This window comes from Sphaeramia orbicularis, chromosome 2 (genome assembly GCF_902148855.1).
Source record: "Sphaeramia orbicularis chromosome 2, fSphaOr1.1, whole genome shotgun sequence".
Taxonomy (NCBI): domain Eukaryota; kingdom Metazoa; phylum Chordata; class Actinopteri; order Kurtiformes; family Apogonidae; genus Sphaeramia; species Sphaeramia orbicularis.
The window spans coordinates 28,916,370-28,935,640 of NC_043958.1; the positions used below are offsets into that span (position 1 = coordinate 28,916,370).

Consider the following 19,271-nt stretch of genomic DNA (forward strand, 5'->3'; position numbering starts at 1 on the left):
ACACATTAAGATATCGGCTTTAATTAAGCATCAGTGTCACAAAAACCGAAATACTACATCACCAGACATACTCTAGAATTTAAAATGCAGTATTTTGTGCCCAATTGCACAGGATGACCTACCATACTGACTGTCAACTGATTCTTAGGGCAGAGAAACAAATAAATCCATCACATTATCTGTGCTCTGATTGGTGGAGCCTCCGTCCTTTACAGCATCTGTTCTCAGATCAGTTCGGGTGACTCTGTGGGTGTAATTCCATCAAATAAACAGCAGGGGCCAGTGTCCTGTTGGGGTTTCATTGAAAGCTCAATGATCCTCACGTCTCCTTTGGAATCTTGGAGTCCTTAGAAGGCTAGAGGAGGAGTGGCGTCCTGCCAGTCACATGACCATCTGATTTAAGGTGGGGTTTGTCTTCAGCTGAAATCAGTAGTGTCAGTGTGATGGTCTGAGGGTATTGACCAGAACAGAAACTAATTATCAGGGGCTGAACGCTGGAAGCCATCAATTACACTGTTACACACACAGACGCACAACAATTAACCTTATTGACCTCAGCACTGGACCACCTACCCCCGGGACCACCCACTGCTGGGCCCACCTGCTGCCCCCCCAGGACCTCTGGGCCTTGTGTCAAAGTCTAGCCATTTCTAAATATGTGTTCTCGTCTGACGATCAGCTGCCTGTAGCCGATAAATAAAATGATCAATACTGAGAGCATAGGGCAGGGTCTAATGGGCTGCTCTCCGAGGGGTTCATTATGTAAATCTGTTGTTCATAAAAATGGAAGTGTCCACAGTTCCATGCACTGTTCGAAAAGTCCGCAGTTCCAGCCATGATCTGAAACTTCCAAAGTTCCATCCATGGTCTGAAATGTCCAAAGTTCCATCCACAGTTCCAACCACGATGTGAAACATTTAGAGTTCCATCCATAGTTCCATCCATGGTCTGGAACGTCCAAAGTTAAATCCACAGTTCCAACCACAGCCTGAAACAGCCATAGTTCCATCCATGATCTGAAATGTCCACAGTTCCATCCACGATCTGAAACATCCACAGTTCCATCCACGATCTGAAACATCCACAGTTCCATCCACGGCTTGAAATGCTCACACTTACATCCAAAAATCAGTTCACGGTCTGAAACATCCAGAGTTCCATCCATGGTCTGAAACGTCCAGAGATCCATCCACAGTTCCATCCACGATCTGAAACGTCCACAATTACATCCAGAGTTTCAGCTACGGTCTGAAATGTCCACAATTCCATCCACAGTTCCATCCACGGTCTGGAACATCCACAGTTTCATCCACAGTCTGAAATGTCCAAAGGTCCATCCAGAGTCTGAAACGTCCACAGTTCCATCCACGGAATGAAACGTTCACAATTCCATCCACAGTTCAATCCATGGTCTGAAACGTCCACAGTTACATCCAGAGTTTCATCCACAGTCTGAAACATCAAAAATTCAATTCATAGTTCAATCCACGGTCTGAAACATCCACAGTTCCGTCTACAGTCTGAAACGTCCACAGTTTCATCCACAGTCTGAAATGTCCAAAGGTCCATCCAGAGTCTGAAACGTCCACAGTTCCATCCACGGAATGAAACGTCCACAGTTCCATCCATAATCTGAAGCATCCACAGTTCCGTCCTCAATCTGAAATGTCCAGAGTTCCATGCACAGTTTCATCCACGGTCTGAAACGTTCCGTCCAAGGTGTGAAACGACAACAGTTCCATTCACAGACTGAAATTTCCACAGTTCCATCCATGGTCTGAGACATCCACAGTTCCATCCACAGTCTCAAACTTCTACAGTTCCATCCACAGTCTGAAACATCCGCAAGTCCATCCACATTTCCATCCATAGTCTGAAACGTCCATAGTTCCATACACAGTTTAATCCACAGTCTGAACCGTCCAGAGTTTCATCCACGGTCTGAAATGTCCACAGTTCCATCGATGGTCTGAAACATCTACAGTTCCATCAACGATCTGAAAAGGCCACACTTCCATCCCCAGCTCGATCCACAGTCTGAAACATCCATAGTTCCATCCACGTCCTGAAATGCTCACACTTGCATTCACAGTTCTGTCGACAGTCTGAAATGTCCACAGTTCCAGCCCCAGTCTGAAATTAAAGTGTTGTGATAATTGAGTTAACACCAGACTGTAAAATGTATTAAGACAAAAGGAATGAGGAGAGAAAATATATTTTAACTGTTATTCATGTCATTTAAGTTAATGATAATCTGAGTCATAATGATATTGTTATTTAACTGAACATGAATTTTCATATATTTCTGTGTATTAATACGATACAGGGTATATCAGCCGTTCATAACTTTCTTTATTCAGCTGAAATCAAATCAGAACAATATATTTTGTTCTTTGTTCAGTTTTCTCTGCCTTGACCTCAAAGATCAAGTCAAGTTCTGTGGGAATCTGTTCTGTGCAGTAGCAGAGAGATACTAGCCGACAGGAGAGAAGATCCTCCAGGTCTTATCATCAGTGTGTACATACCCAACATTTCCTTTCAATGATGAATATTTTGTAGCTCAGGATGAAATCAGTTTTATTTCCCTCTAGATCTGTACTGCCAAGGGAAGGACTATGAGAATAAGGCATCAGTGTCCTTCCAGCGTTAGTCAGTTCCCCAGTCAGTTCCTACAGTCTCGATCATAGACCTCCAGAAGAGAAAAGCCTCCATCCTCCTGGAAGAGAGAAGAAACAGGTGGCGCTGACAGGATGGTGAGATGAAGAGAGTGAAGTGAGGAGTTTCCTTCAGTGTCTGCCTTATATCTCACAGCTGTAATCTAGTTCTGGCTCTAATTAAGAGATTATATTTGCCTTTGACACATAAAGTATAAAGTAAATGTTATCCAGTGATTTAGTTTTTCAGACCATTTCACTTCATTGTGAAGATAAACTGAAGTAATTCAGTCACTTATTTTATCTATGATGTGGAGTTTTAGTTGTTATTCAGCCTTCTTTCAGAAAGTGTGTTTGTCCATCTCCATAAGATTCAGAGAGGAGACCCAGCAGCTGGCCTCTGTGCTGCAGGTCCAGGGCTTCTGCCAGCTGTTAGAAGGGGAGTTAAACCAGAAAACCTGCTGCTCTGTGGGCTGAATTCTCAGGCTTTGTGGACATAAGGTGGACCTCATCCTCACACCCACAAAGATTTCTACCTGAGGAGCCTCTGTTGTCTTTAAACAAACCTCACATCTACACAGTCTGGGTGATCTGACTACTGTCTTTTGTAGGGATAGTGTCATAATCCCCAGATGAACTCATTAGATTGTGATTAATGTCATTCTGTAGATCACAGGTGTCAAACATGCGGCCCGGGGGCCAAATGCAGCCTGCAAAAGGGGGACTGTACAAAGTGCAGATATTAACAGTAAAGATATTAACAGTCAAAGGCATCAAACTCAAAAATAACAGCATAATAACCTAAAAATAATGACTTCAAATTATCTTCTTGGTTTATTGTGAAAAAAATAATATAACATCATGCCTATAAATAATGGCAGCACCAGTTTTTTTTGGCTTTGATTTACTGCAAAGAACATTAAATTCTGATATCCTTTAATAATAAAACGTCAATAACCTGAACAAATATGAAAAACCTGGAATGTTTTAAGAGAAATAAGTGCAATTTTAACAATATTCTGTCGGTTTTGTGTCTTGGTAGATGCATGTAAAAATATTGATCAATTTTTTTTTATTATTTCTTCTTATTTTTCTTCAGAAATTTCGATTTTTCCTGGTTATTCACGTCTTTTTTGTTTGGATAGTTTGTAAAATGTAAAGGATTTTATAATTTAATGTTATTTTTTTGTTTATAAAAAATTTGGAGTTGTCATTATTTCTTGGCTATTATGCTATTATTTTACTGGTCCGGCCCACTGGAGGTCAAACTGGGCTGAATGTGGCCCCTGAAAGAAAATGTGTTTGGCACCCTTGCTATAGATCATAGGTTTTTTCTGTCTTTGACTTGCAGACTGTCCGTTTCTGTGGCCTCACTGCTGTTTTGATGGACGAGAAGAAGAAGGGTGGTCTGTGCTTTTGATGTTGAAGAGCTTTGTCTTGTCTCAAATACAAACAAAAGATCAGACTGAGCATTACTGAAGGTTGTCAGTGGTTTGTTGTATCTGCTCAGATACTTGATGGTCAGACATTTGGACCTGACTGAGTTCTGTGTCCCTGCTCTGTCTCTCATCACACTTCTGCTTCATGATGCTCCTCTGAAAATCAAGTCAGTTTCATTCTTGTCCTTTTGAAGCATACATTTGTACAGTTCTAGAAGTAGAAGTATTCATATTTGTCTTTTGTTAAATAAATTAATGTGTTTAAATGTTCCATTTAATATGTACACTGTAAAAAAAAAAAAAAAGATATGCCCTATATACTCAATAAAATTGAGGCAACACATTACAAGCAATATTATTAATTAAATTTCACTCTGTTTGGTATTGAATAAATGTTAATTAAATGAAGCCCTTAATAGTTATTCACTTAATATGAGTAGATTTGAATGCTAAACAAAATGGAATTAATTAAAACCTAAACAAATGTATTGTATTTATGACACTGTCTGCTTACAGACCCAGTCCCAGCTTTGTGTTGGCTGCCATCAATGAGATTGATAAAGCTCAAGCCCTTCACATTATAGCAAGTTTCCTGAGGTCATTAGATCACATGCTCACCCTGACTTGTAGGGAGCTGGACTCAGCAGACTTCACTGCTCTACTCTTCACTCTTAAACACAGCGATGGAGTGAAAGTCAACCTGCTGTGGACTTCCATACCAACAGAGGCAACAGGGTCCCTCCTCTTCACACTGAACAGAGTTTCTCAGCTCAGGTTCAACATTAATTCTCTGCCTGCATAAGAGATCTCCAGAGCCTAGGATGTAATACCTTTGTCCCTGCAGCACCTTGAATTATCAATTCATTAGATTTAGTGTGGGCTCGGAAGACATCAACTCTCAAATCTGTCATGTGTCCTCTGCCTCTTCTGTTTTTTCACTGTTGATTTTTTTATTCTATTATGTTTGTTGTGTAAGAGTTTGTTTCTAACCAGTTAAACCAACAAACAGTCTATAGAGGGTATAAACTGACGTCCCCTCAGTTGGAAAAAACAGAACGGGCTGCATCAAAGCTGCCTTGGGGAACTGTGGCATAAACTAACATTTATCTGTTAAAATTATGGCACCTGGGCTCAGTGTTGATCCTCAGTCCATGGACACTGTGACCAGGAACGAGGTTTAATGACATTTACATGCACTTGAATTAGATTGGATGGATTAGATAATACAAAGTAAACGCAAACATATTGTATGATTTTAGCCAAAATTTAAACCTACTTGACACAACATAGCAACTGTAAATCCAGTGATGAAAAGTAAGCATGATTCCGTCCCTTTTTAGTAGTTTCTGGCGTTTCTGCAGAATTCAAAGCAAACACTGACACTGTCACTCAGTAAGTTAGTCATTCTGATACTCAACCTCAGTGACTTCCACTACATACACACCCTCTATCGGTCATGTCATCTTGTTCTGAGCAGGATAAAACCAGAAATATAAAACACATCATACTGATATAAATGATGAATAAAATGACACTTCACTGATATTTGTTTATAATTTGTGTTTTGCTGCCAGTGTTGACAAGAATCAGCTGCTGAGGCTGGTCCACCGCTGTGCTGCCTCTAATGTTCACCAGAGGGCAGTATCAGGCCTTCTACTGTCTCTACAGCAAAGGCTGGATCTGTCCTGGTCCTCCTGTGTGGTTCTGTCAGACCGGGATCAGAGTGAAGCCCTGAGTCTGACCGCCGATGACTGCAGGGCCGTCTCCATCATCCTAAAACACATCAGTCAGGACACACAGCTTAATCTGTGAGGTGGAGGACTGTCCCTGACAGAGCCCACCTCAGGTAAAGGGAGACCAAAAGAGAAACTGCTTCATATCATATGGTCACAATTCTGTTTACGTCTGGTTTTCTCTTTGCTCTGTTTGTCCTGTTTAGAACCAGTAAAGCTGTTGTCCTTCGCCTGCTGTCTCTGCTTCCAGTGAACAGTGAGAGGGACACAGTGAGATGGACAGAGTCCCTATGGAAAGCCCTGCATGGAGAGCTGGAACTGAGCCACACCATACTGGACAGAGGATCTGTGGAGCTTTGCCCCTGATGCTGGACTTGTCTGATCTTGTGATCCCTGACAATTTATTTATAATGACCACACAAGAATCAATGGTTTTTACATGATTACAATGGTTGCAGATAAATATCATCTGGAGATGATACATCTGTGTTGATGTCTCCTTTACGGTGCTCATATCAGTTGTTTTTGATAATACAACTGATGTTCCCATGTCTCACTGTTCTGATGAAGGCAAAAACTGCTTAAACATTTTGTTTTCTTTATAGAGATACATTGGAATATCTCAAGAAAACAATAAAAGATGTCAGGATTTTTGGACAAAAGAGGGCGCAATTCATGAAAAAAAAAAAAAAAAAGAAATAATGAGCTCCAACCACCTACAGCAGTGGTTCCCAACCTTTTTTGGCTCGTGACCCCATTATAACATGACAAATTTCTGGCGACCCCAGACATTCAAAACAGAGATTATTTTTTTGCTAAAATTCATTTGTTTTTGATCATGCAATAGTTTGCTATACTATGTTGCAAATAAATGTTAATTTTAGGTGACATTTAGGCTGCATAATGTATATTATTATGGATGGAGGCAGAAAAGCCAGGTTGAGATTACTGCACAAAGTGAGACTTTTATTTTCCTTGGTCAGGATATGTACAGTCAGTTCAGCTTGTATTTACAAGGCTGACAATTAATGTTGAACTCAAACTATGAATTATGAAAGAGCTGCAGCATCTTAAACTGGCCACAATGAACATTTGAAAGATAAACAGTACCACAGTGCTTCAGTTTCAGCTTCACAGTTTGTCATGTCTTTTATGATTGTCTCTCAACTCACCATATATTTTTTATTAGTAAGCTTTTATTTTCACTTTTATCAGTTACTAGAAATTTCAGGTGACCCCATTTGAATTCCAGGTGACCCCACGTGGGGTCCTGACCCCAAGGTTGAAAAACACTGACCTACAGTATTTCTGGGAGATCTTTAAAAAAAAAAGTTTAAGTGTATTTTCACTGAAACCCTGAAAATTTGTAGGCCCAATTATAGGATATAAGTGATTTATATCACTTCTGTACTTTAAAAAAAAAAAAAAAATCATGTAATACTGTAATATTGTTGCAGATACTCAACAAAATATAGTCTTCTAAAGATTAACCACCAACCTTTCATATCATAACACAATATTTTGACTGGAAATATTAGATATTTGGGTGACACGGTGGCGTAGTGGATAGCACTGTTGCCTCACAGCAAGAATGTCCAGGGTTCGATTCTAAACCCACCAACAGCCTGAGACAGGCTCTGGTACATCTCAAGGATGTACTACCAAGGGAGAAGCAAAGCAATGTTGCCTGTGCCATTCAGTGCACTGTTCATTAAAGCTCAGATTAAAGTTGAGGGTTATTGTATCAGAAACAGATAAAACTGAAGAAAAAGTGTCTTTTTCAGTCCAATCTGTCATTAACTTAACATAAACCCAGTGTGTCTCCCCACTGTCATTGATCCAACTCCATGGGTTTTACCGGTGAATTAGTGTTGTAGAAGATGACGCCGTACCCCGCCTTTGCCCCATGTAGCTGGGATAGGCTCCAAGCGACCCCTGTGACCCTAATGAGGATAAAGTGGGTTCAGAAAATGAATGAATGAATGAAAGATGACAGTGTCTCCACAGTAACTACGGAGCCTCTGAACGTCCAAATGGGTCATATCTGATGACCATGAAAAGATGAATAACTGTATTTTACACCACTTATTAACATGGATTGATAGAATTTGTGGATCAACAGGTATTTAACAGTTTAGATCAGCAGATGGCTGAGGTCGACAATAGATGATTGAGTCTTTAAGGGTTAACAAAGAACAGCTGAAATCTGTCACATTTACTCCAAACCTGTGTCTTCGGGAGCTAGAAAAGCAAAAAGCACTAAAGCGGAGTCCTGTAAATAAATAAAGAAATTTACCTGTGCTGTGTCTGCCGTGTGTATATTAAAGTGGACAATTACATCAAATAGAATTCAAATAAATAAATAAAACAGGTCATACTTGTACAGACCTTTGTGATTTTTCCAGTGCTTATTAATCCATCATGAACATGAAAAGTAAATACCAGCTTCTTTGTTTTTAGATAAAGTTTCCTTTTTGAAGCCCTGTCTAATTATTATAATACTATCACTCAGATTTATGTCGACATGTCCTCACAGAGCTGTCAGTGCTGCCATCAGAAAGAGAAGTTCACACAGAAAGTCATATTTAGTCTACATTTATGTCTCAATGTGTCAGTGAATGATGTATGAATAATTTTATTTTGGTTACTGTGACATAGGCTGGCCATTTAGCGGTTGGATATAAGTGAAATGTGGAAGGAGAAGAGGCAGAGACAGGAGATGGTGTGGTCCACAATTTTTTTTTTAATATTTTCAATAATCCCTATTTCCAAACAAAGTACATGTGCTAAAAAGTGCAAGTGCAGATGGAGCTCAGAGCAGCAGTGTCTTCTCCAGCAGCAAAACCACAACTGATGGAAACGGGTGCTTTTTATAGTATTCAGCCAACTGGATAAAACCACCACAACTCAACAGGAGATTTACAAATCTACATAAATTGTTAAAACTAATCTAAAATCTCCATAACCAAAACCCACAACCATAACCTATATAAAACCCAAGATATATACCTAAAACTCTAAACCCAAACACCAAAGATAAATAGAAACCCATAAACCAATAAAATACTACTCCTGGCTCCCCTACACGTTTCCCTGCCTTGGTCCAGGCCGGAACCTTCTTAAGGGCTGTCGTTCCTGCAGGGACTCTTTTCACTGATGGACCTGGACGCAAGGACAGGGTACGTACAAATACTTAAACACCATTCACTAGTAATGGTGAGATGAAGCCTCATGAGGTATCGAACCACTCGAGCCAGTTGGTTTGAGAAAGGGTTCATTTCTCGAAGCTTCATGCACACATGAAACCACCTACTGTCCATGTGTAGAATCACAGGCAGCCTGATCTGAACCACAGAATGTGTGATGCATTGAATTTTTGTCTGTTATGGCTCTTGGGAATGACTATGAATGACAAAAAATGTATGACCAAATAATTTCTCTACATAAATTATCACATATGTGTATAATAAAATATTTTTGAATGTATTCTGTGTGTAAATTTCCCCCAAATGGTAGTATCATATGTGGGAGGTTGTGTAATGTTTTGTTTTTTTTTGTCACTTTAGGAAAATATCACAGACTTAAACAGGCAGAGGACAGTCAAAGTACTTGTGGAACTAGAAAGAGGGCACTGAACATACTTGTGTAACTTGGACAATTATGTACAGGACAGGGGAGATTTTATTTATTTTTATTCAGAAGTAACAGTTTCTCAACAGTTTTTGGTTTGAAGTGATTTTTTTTTTTTTTTTTTTGACACAACCTCTCTGGCCTTTGAAAACACCCTTTCACAGAAGATGCACAAAAACACAAGAACAAGATTATATAAATTGGGGTACCGTAATTTTTTGGTCTCTCCCAGTACTCCAGATAACCAAACCTTATGTGTCTGAAATAATGTTAGATTTAGTTTACCTTATTAGAGTTATCAAATCCAAATGTTCCCACACAGGGGAAATCCTCCTGTTCTTACCTGGCTCCATCCTCTTACTCATCCTTCTCTTCTCACTCTCCTAAATCTTCAGATGATCTCTCTTTCTAAACTCTTCAAACTATCTCCAAACTATATAAACCCTATCCAATCTCTACCATCCAAACTATCCAAACTCAGTTTAAACTCTGTTCTGAGTCACATATCTCTCAATCATAAACCCACATTTTGAATGGAGCCTGTGGGGTTTATATTGCTGTCAAACCTGAATCCCATAGAACCACCTCTGAACCACTGCGTGAAGCAGTCACGTGGTACAGCGAGGCTTTGGACGTCATCATTTTCGGCTAAATGAAGCAAGCCTCGACATGCGCTTCGCGGAAACGCCTCCTCCATTACTTACTTACTACTCCATTACTACACACGCTTCGAAGCCTCGGCACATCTCCAAACATCACTACCATTCACCAAACGCTTTAAAATGCACTAACACACAGACACTAAACAAAGTTAAACTTAAATATTGCACCACATCTGTTTGGGATCTACTTTACGCCTCCCTTTTTCTCCAGGGCCAAGCAGTCATCAGTTAAAATGCTAGTGCCACCGGATGTAAAAACTGAAAAGGAAAGACAATAAAATCATCAATAAACTACTTTCAAAACCAGTCATGTGCAATTATTTTTCTGTGTGCAAATATGCTTGTTTAAAGTGCTGTGCTATCAAAAGGTACATGTGCAAGTTAAAGTGCTCAAGTGAAAAAGGTGCGTGTATTTATACTGAACAGTAACAAACAGCTGCTTGTGATAGTTACATACATATACACAATGGAGATTATTTAAACAGACATTTTTCTTACAATCAGTAACTGAAAAACAATATCAATATAATTATTATTATTAGTAGTAGTAGTAGTATTTTATGTTAATAATTTGTATGTTTTTTTTTATCCTTATTTTTTTCTTTAGTCATCTTTTCCATGGTGTGTGTGTGTGTGTGTGTTTACATTTGCTAAAATGGGCAGTTTACTTTTGATATGTGTATTATTGCTATGACATGGACAGAGTTTATTTTTGATGTGTAATACTGTTATGAAATGGGCAGTTTATTTTTGATGTTTAAGATTTGTTAAGTTACACTGGGGAGCTGACATGGGAAATTATGGGCAGTGAAAAAGATAGGGTAAGGGTGGTATATAAGTTTAACTTTATCCCGCTCCTTTTCAAATATGTTTTTTTTTTCTTTTTTATATTGTTTTTCCTTGTATTGGTTTTAAAAGTTGATATTCGAAATAAACAATCAATCAAAAAGACCACCCACAATATTAATCCTTGGTTAATATATTGGTGGCTGGATTTTTTTTTACTGAACATGTGAAGACTAATGGTGTTTTATCAAATCTTCTTTTATTGGATCTGTTTGGTATTCAGGTTCAACTTGGAGAGCATTTGCTCCCTGGGTGCACCATATGCAAGCCCACTGTTCCAGTGTTTGGTGTATTCCTGCATGTTCAGCTATTGATAGGTTATAAGCAGAGGGTCAGTCTCAGTGTGTGTTGCTTGTCCATATGTAGAATATGAGGGAGTCAAAAAGTTATTAGACAAATGTAGTAAAACTATTGTAGTAAAAATGTATTTAATGGACCTCTCTGCCTTGAATCTCACATGTGCAGCAGCTCCTTTTGGACCACTGTTTGGACTGAATTTTTCTCTCTAGGTCAAACTGGTTGATCCAAGTTTCACCTTTTTAGTGACACAGTGTTTGTGGAACTTTTTGACTCTCCCTCGTATATACTGACAAACACTCTAAATTTAGATCCTTCTGAATCAAAGAACAGAGTTCAGACAATGAATTGTCCACTTTTTCCTGTGTAGTTCTTGGTTAACACCAGCCACTGTCTCTTGGATGTCTTGGTGTTTGAGCTGCTCAGACCTTCAGTGTGTGACAGAGAGATGACCTGCACCTCAGAGACCCAAACCCAGGTCTCAACCCAAACCCAGGTCTCTCATCTGGACTGAAAGTGAAAAAAATGCATCACAGACAAACCTCTTAGAAACACAGCTGGGGGGAACTTTCTTATGTTTATGCATTTATGTTTATGTTTATGCATTTGGCAGACGCTTTTTTCCAAAGCGACTTACAGGGGAAAACCAATCAAATCACTCAATCAAATTTTATTTATATAGCGCCAGATCACAAAAAGTTATCTCATGACACTTTATATATAGAGTTGGTCAAAACTAGACTCTAAGCCAATTTACAGAAACCCAACAGAATCCTCCAGGAGCAAACACTTGTGACTGGTGACAGTGGAAGGAAAAACTTCCCTTTAACAGCAGAAACCTGGAGCAGACCCAGACTCCTGGAGGATGGACGACCGGCAGGACCAGTTGGGGTTAAAGAGAGAGGGTAAAGAAAGAGAAAAAGAGAGAGCAATAGAGATAGAGACTGGGGGAGAGGGGGAGAAGGGGAGAAGGGGGGAGTAGGGGGAGACACATGGAGGCAGTTGAGGATAAGTGAGTGGTGATGATGAGGGCAAGGGAGAGGCAGGACCACCACAGCAGGTCCAGAGATAATCCTGGAAGAATCTGTGATAATCCTGGGAAAAACCTTATTAGAATATTTAAAATGGAATGTCTGAAAAGTGCTAGGACAGGAGGTGCTCTCGGAAGAGCTGGGTCTTCAGGAGCTTCTTGAAGATAGGCAGGGATGCCTCTGATCTCGTAATACTCGGTAGAGCATTCCACCAACGTGGAACGACCCATGAAAAGAGCCTGGATTGTCTTGTACAAGGTCTGGGGACCACCAGACAACGTTCCCCAGACGAGCGGAGTGGTCGTGGGGCAACATAAGCTTTTATCAGTGCACCTAAGTAGGTAGGAGCAGACCCCCTGAGAATTTTGTAGGCTAAGATTAACGATTTGAATGTGATGCGGGCAGCTATGGGTAGCCAGTGTAACTCAGTAAGTAACGGGGTGACATGTGCCCTTTTAGGCTGATTGAAGACCAGACAATTCTTGTTTGTAAGATAGGACACCTATCTTTCTATTCTTCTGTCTCCATTACCATTAAGAGAACTGGTGAAAGTCTGAGCTTATCGATACTACAGTGTTTAATAGTTTGGCCCTGGGGCCCATTTCGTAGTAGCAGTTGGTTCTAATACCTAATTAATGTCATGTACTTTCTCAGTTTTTTTTTAACTTTTTTCTTGCAAACTTTGTCAAAGAAGTGGAGAGAGAAACAGAATCCATAATGGCACTGTTATCAACAAATGTCATCAATTCCCATCTCTAGTACACACCTAGGAAAAAGAAAGTGAAATGTTCCCTTGTTTGTTGTTTTTTTGTTTATTTATATGAACTTTAAACAAATGCTGAACCTGTTTAAACATCTCACCCGTGGTAACATATAGCTACCAAAGAAACACTGGTTCCCTCTTTTTGCAGCCACAAACCAGTCAAACATTATGTGGCTACAACAAAAGCCAAACATGAGCTCCAGAGTCATATCTCAGTCTTAGCTCAGCAGCAGGATGGGTCTGGGTGACTCTTCCTCTGTAAATCCACTGTGTTTGTCTGGATGAGGTGATCAGCTCTGTCGTCTAGTGCCAGAATGCGGCGTACTGCCTCCTCAAAGGCTGATGATACATTGGTAGCATCTTTAGCACTTGTCTCAAAGTACGGGTGTCCACCATTCTCACGGCACCACTTTCGGGCATCGTCCCCTGACACCTGTCGTTCTGGGACATCCAGTTTGTTTCCCAGTACCACAAAAGGGAAACTGTCAGGGTCCTTGACGTCAGCATAGTAGGTGAATTCTTTTTTCCAATTAGCCAGGTTGCGAAAGCTCTGCCCATCATCCAAGCTGAACGTAAGCAGGCAGCAGTCCGAGCCTCGGTAAAAAGGTGTGCGGAGGCTTCGGAAACGCTCTTGACCAGCTGTGTCCCAAATCTGCAGAGTGACACTTTGGCCATCCACCTCCAGCTCCTTGTTGAGGAACTCCACACCTATTGTGTGGAAGAGGTGTGAGTCAAACTTGTTGGTCACATAACGGTTCATGAGCGATGACTTGCCAACGCCACCATCACCCAAAAGGATCACTTTCACGAGTGCTGATTTGGACATCATGATTACTTTCTGAAGGTTCAGGACACTTTTAGTTTTGAAAGCCTGTAGTGAAATCCTTGACCAAAGATTTGGAGACAACTACAGTGGAGAAAACATCTGAAAGAGAAGGGATTTTAAATCAGTTTATAAAGACAAACAGGAAAATACGACTCTCAACTAGACTGCATTGCTACATCGCACAGGAAGTAAACTGTGCCAAACCATATAACCTATGTGATTTAAAAATTTTCCACTGTGTCTGTGTCATTGTGGGGAAAGCTCCATTCACAGGGTGCTAGTATGATTTGAACTCAGCACTCCTGTGATATCAATCCCATGTAAACTGGTTAAGGAGGATGGAAGCTGTATTGGTGATGATAAATGGGTGGAAATTCAGAGGGCTCATCTGAACATCAGAGGGGAAAGGGCGAGGATGTAGGGTTAGGTTCCAAATGGAACAAATGTGGAAGTATCTCTAAGTGTAATACCACTGAGATCTTCTCCAGTCATTATTTTCCAGGAGTCTGTCTGGGCTCGTTTGTTTACTGTAACATCCTAATAAGCATTCTGCTCCATCTTTGCAATTTTCCTTCATTAATAGGGTCAGGCTGTGTCAGGCTTTAGCTGATAGTTTGGAACTTTCAAGAATGTTTATTTTACCCCTTGACTGGCCCATAGCCACAGGGGCATTGTTGTACCCTGCAGCGTCTGTTTCTGTGTCTGTTTGTCAAGTGTCAATGTGATTACTTTTCACCAAATCATCGCATCCCATCACCTTTATATTTGGTATTTAGGTGCAAGGTGATTGTGTGTCAATCTTGACCTTTATTTTCAAGCTCAAATCATGGATTAAAAGAACAATGTTGAATGCTGTAATGACCCCACCTCGCCTCGTGCTCTAGCTTTTCCTACCTGACCCCATGACCATGCAGTGACCGGAAAGACTTGAAAATATAGGTTAACATTAGCATCCAAATGTGATGCCTCAACCCCAATTTGACATTGAAAATGAAGGTCAAGGTCAATTCCCAAAGTACTTGTCCAAGAGGTTCCCAAGGTGCACCTTAATACCAAACATGAAGGAGATTGGACAATTTGGTGAGGAGTAATCGCATTGACACTGATGGACAATTACACAGAAGCACAGACAGATGTCACAGGGTACAACAATACCTCTGCAACTAATGACCAAGGGGTGATAAATAAATGGAAACGTGTGTAGGTAGGGATTTATGATCATTTTCAGCTTCACTCTCCTTTAACCTTTGGTCTTACAGATAAAGCAGTGATAAACTGGGATAAGAACAAACTGCTCCTGAAACCACACATAGACACTGTTTACATATATCATCGACTCCTTGCACCAAGACTGTGATGAAAACTGATTAAAGTCAGTGGTCTGACTAAACGCATTAAACAGTCACAGCCCACTCATTACACTATGCCACTAATGAACTTTCTACAGTGCATGTAGTATGCATGAAATGATCTATGTAGGTCACATGGAGACTGATCACAGGATCAGTGAACTGCCTCACACACAGTTTTAAATAAATAACTAAATAAAAAGATACTTACCATGATAATAGCACATGGCTCATTTCATCAAAGATCTGTAACAGAGATAGAACAAAACAATTAAGAATCAAACTTCACAATGTATAGGAGGATTTCACCCCCAGGCTGAAAATAATTGACATTAATCAATCAGTCAATCAGTCAAACTAAATTTATATAGTCCATCAGGGTAATCCCCACCTTAGCCTGCTCTTCAGACCAGCACAACTGACAGGGAGTTATTTCACCCACATACCAGAACAAATCCCAGAGATGAGAAAGTGAGAGCAGACATGCATCTGAGCAAAGATACATTTTCTTACAGGAACTGGGATTGTCTCCTCACTTGTCTATGTAACTATAAGTAGAGCTAAGTGGTATGGCCAATAAACATTCTTCTAATTATCACGATTGTCAACTCATTATTTCTTCAAGTTTAGTCTGATTCTGGGTCTTGAGTGAAATTTGAATATGGTTATTTGTGGTTTTAAATTATTTGTGAAACACAAAACAAGATAAAAATGATGCTATGATGACAAAATTGCAAACAGAAAAACTTGCAATGAATGAGACCACATGGGAACTGTTGAGTGAGAATGAGGACTGTTATAAAACAAGAACAAGAGAAAAATAGTAAAAGACATGACAAGAAATTACAAAAGACATGAACACACCTGCTATCTCTGATTTTGTGATTTATAATCTGAGTTATTTAACAAGATACTCAGAGGACAAAAGAAAACACACAGTGTCACAAAGTCACCTTTAGCTTTGCTGTTTTTGAAGGGTTGAAAAAAAACACACATTTTTTACTCATTCTCTTTTTTCAGATATAAGAAAACACAAGATATACTGTATGTGCACACCCTTAAGAGACACACCAAAAAACTGAACTACATGGGGTTTAAACATTAAAGTGAGTAGTGTGACCCCTGACCCCACGACAAGAAGAAACACAATTAGAAACATCTGACATGTGTTGAATGAATTGTGATATAAAGCATGAAAAAAATAAATGCTTTAAATCTCATATTGTCTAAACTAAACTGTTAAAGGCATGTTAAGTGTAAAGGGAGGTCACACTAAATACTTGCACTTCGGTATATGCAAGTTTTTCCCGGAAACCTTTGCGTTTACTGCTGTACATATTTCCCATTTATGCATATCTTAATACAGAGGCAGAAATGCATATGTCTAGTCATTAGAACTTTACTAAACCAACAGACCAAAGGTTCGACTAGGATTTTGTACAGTATACATCTAGTTAAGAGAATTATTTATTCCTTAGCCCTAACTATAAGTGTGTGTTGGTTAAAGTTGTATTACTAGTCACTGTGCATTACATTTTATTTGTAAAGGTATTTGTGTTGTTACAAAGAGCAAAAATATTAAAATGAAAAAACAAAATTGTATAAATGTTGTCTTTGTCCTGGGAACTTTAAGCAGCAGCTTTTCTTCTGGAAAACCATTAATATTTTCAGAGGCAAAGAGAGACATGGATGAATGGACACAACACACACACACACACACACACACACACACACACACACACACACACACACACAGTGTCACACACAAGTCATGTGCCTCTTTCAGCTGATGGCTAGAATTTAAGTCAAGGCTGCACTCCTTGGAAAAAAGAGAAACATATCTTCCACACCAACCATGTGACAATGTGCATTATACTCGATTATAATGGGTTATAATTTTCTACTGAGTCATGCAGTTGTATACTTCCCATCAATAAAAAAGTTGCATATAAACATTAAGTTGAAACTGAAACTCTTTCAAGTATAATGGTTCAGTCAAACCATAATAATATTTCAGTGGTAGTGTTAAATGATGGTTTTTGTTCTAAAACACAAATAAACACCCATACCTTACGTCCATAGGTCAGCTGACACGGGAAGTGAACAAAACTGAATTTGTCATTCATTTTTTAGCCCATTCATTATTTTTGTAATTGATCATAAAAATAACGCGTTCACTTTGACAAAACTATAAAACCCTTCTTACTTATTGCTTGTTAAAAACTGTTCTATCCATTATCTCCTTTTTAAGTCACTAACATGTTATCAAAACCGGGCGGGGTTTCTGCTTAAGATCCATGTTGTCACCATAACTTCTCCTTTCTTTCTTTTACTTCTGCTTTTGTTGAAAATGTGGAGGGTAAGTATAAATAATATTGTTAATGGATATAGTAGTCTGACTGGTGCTAAGGTGCAGATTCTCCTGTGATTTCATCCTGCAGACATTTAGGATTTGTGGCACCCATTTCCGTAAATAGAGTGACTCATGTGTTCATAAACTAGCATTAACTCCAGCTAACATGTCTTAGTATTGTAGACTGATAGTTGCTGTCAAGTTGTTGTCTATTATTTGGACAAAAATTAAAGTAAGCGTCATAAGTCGCTTTGTCCGATAATGGAATCAGAGTATTAAACTGGTGCTGTGGTGGTGACGCATGACTTGACCGCGCCACCGAGGGTCAGTTTTAACGGATACAAAATGATTTATCCTTACCGTAACTTCACCTGTCAGCTTGACGGTGTCTGTACACATTCCACAGAAACATTCTTCGCCAACATCACGGCAGGGTGCAGCTGTGACCCGGTGGGGTAGCGCTCCGGTCCAGGGTGATCCTGTCCGGTGTCCTCGCGGGTCCGTATCCGCCTTGGAGCCGCTGATGACGCTCATATGACCCACCGTGACACGCCTCCTGCCATCATGCGGCCAGCGCATCCAATTCTCTTGTCTTTGTTGTGCTTTTCATGTCTCAAAACAATGTCTCGCTGTTTGTTCTGCACTGAACATGTAAGGGCAAGGAAGGGTAAATAAATAAATGAATAAATAAATAAATATCTGAAGTCTGGGACCCCAGCAAGAGGTAGAAAGCAAGATAATGGAAGTGTAGCTGCAAGGAGTATATATATATATATATATATATATATATATATATATATATATATATTACAACAACATATTTTTATGTTCTATGATATTTATAATTTATAAGAATGTAATTTCACATTATTACAACATCAAATAGAAAATAGTTACACCAGGAAACACTTTATGTTAGAAGAATAAATTATCAATTTATTGATTCAATGGGAAATGTTGCAAATTATAAAATGATGAACAGAATATTTTAAGATTATTATTATGATGTGATAAGTTATGCATGTTATTGGAACACGATAGAAGCAGCAGAGCACTTACCTAAAAGATAAACGTGTGCAATGCATTTCTTTTCTTTTCACCGATGCAGAGGAAGTATACAGATTGTAACTCAAATTTAAACATGATAGCTTTCTCCACTATAATTGAAGGCCCTTTAGGTGCAACATGAATAACAAACACCAATTGTAAAGATGTCATTATGCTGTATATTATTTGTTAAATAATAAGTTTAAAAAACTTAAATAAAACCCCACAGGTGGACAACAATTAGAGAAATACATCTCCAATCAATATATTATTAAAACTAGCAGCATTGTACCCGTGGTGCCATTGTGTGTGAAAAGTGCCTATACATTATTGTAAATGGGCACAACAAGAGCAGCAGCAATTTGTAAAACATTGTCGTGATGTTATTTGTTCACATTATTTGAGAGTGGATATTTGAGGAATATTTTCAAGACACAATTTTGCATTTAGGCAGTTTGCTTATTTCAGTACCATCAATGTACGATAGCATAAGTAGAATTTGTCTGCCACCACTATCCATTTGTAAACTACCATTTAATCATGCATTGTGCAGGTAATAATTTGAGCCAACATGTGAGGCATGAAGGGAAGAGCATGTATTTGTTTGGCCTATCAAGCATGATTAATTTCATACAGTGGTA

The 19,271-nt window shown here is 39.2% G+C and overlaps 1 protein-coding gene across 2 annotated transcripts; it reads right to left on the reverse strand.

The window, feature by feature from the left end:
• Positions 1-12,825: 12,825 nt before the first annotated feature.
• Positions 12,826-18,102, reverse strand: LOC115430343 (ras-related protein Rab-9A-like). Of its 2 annotated transcripts, none has more exons than XM_030150305.1 (3): positions 17,944-18,102; positions 15,442-15,476; positions 12,826-13,980 (listed from the first exon to the last, which is right to left on the reverse strand). In XM_030150305.1, the coding sequence occupies exon 3, from the start codon at positions 13,882-13,884 to the stop codon at positions 13,279-13,281; it is 606 nt and encodes a 201-aa protein (XP_030006165.1). In that variant the 5' UTR covers positions 13,885-13,980; positions 15,442-15,476; positions 17,944-18,102; the 3' UTR covers positions 12,826-13,278. The 2 variants fall into 2 exon arrangements, with proteins under 2 accessions (XP_030006165.1, XP_030006175.1); XM_030150315.1 differs by having other exon boundaries at positions 17,955-18,099.
• Between the last annotated feature and the right edge of the window lie 1,169 nt (positions 18,103-19,271).

Coding starts and splice junctions, on each gene's coding strand:
- LOC115430343 (XM_030150305.1), bottom strand. CDS start 13,884: ATGATGTCCAAATCAGCACTCGTGAAAGTGATCCTTTTGGGTGATGGT.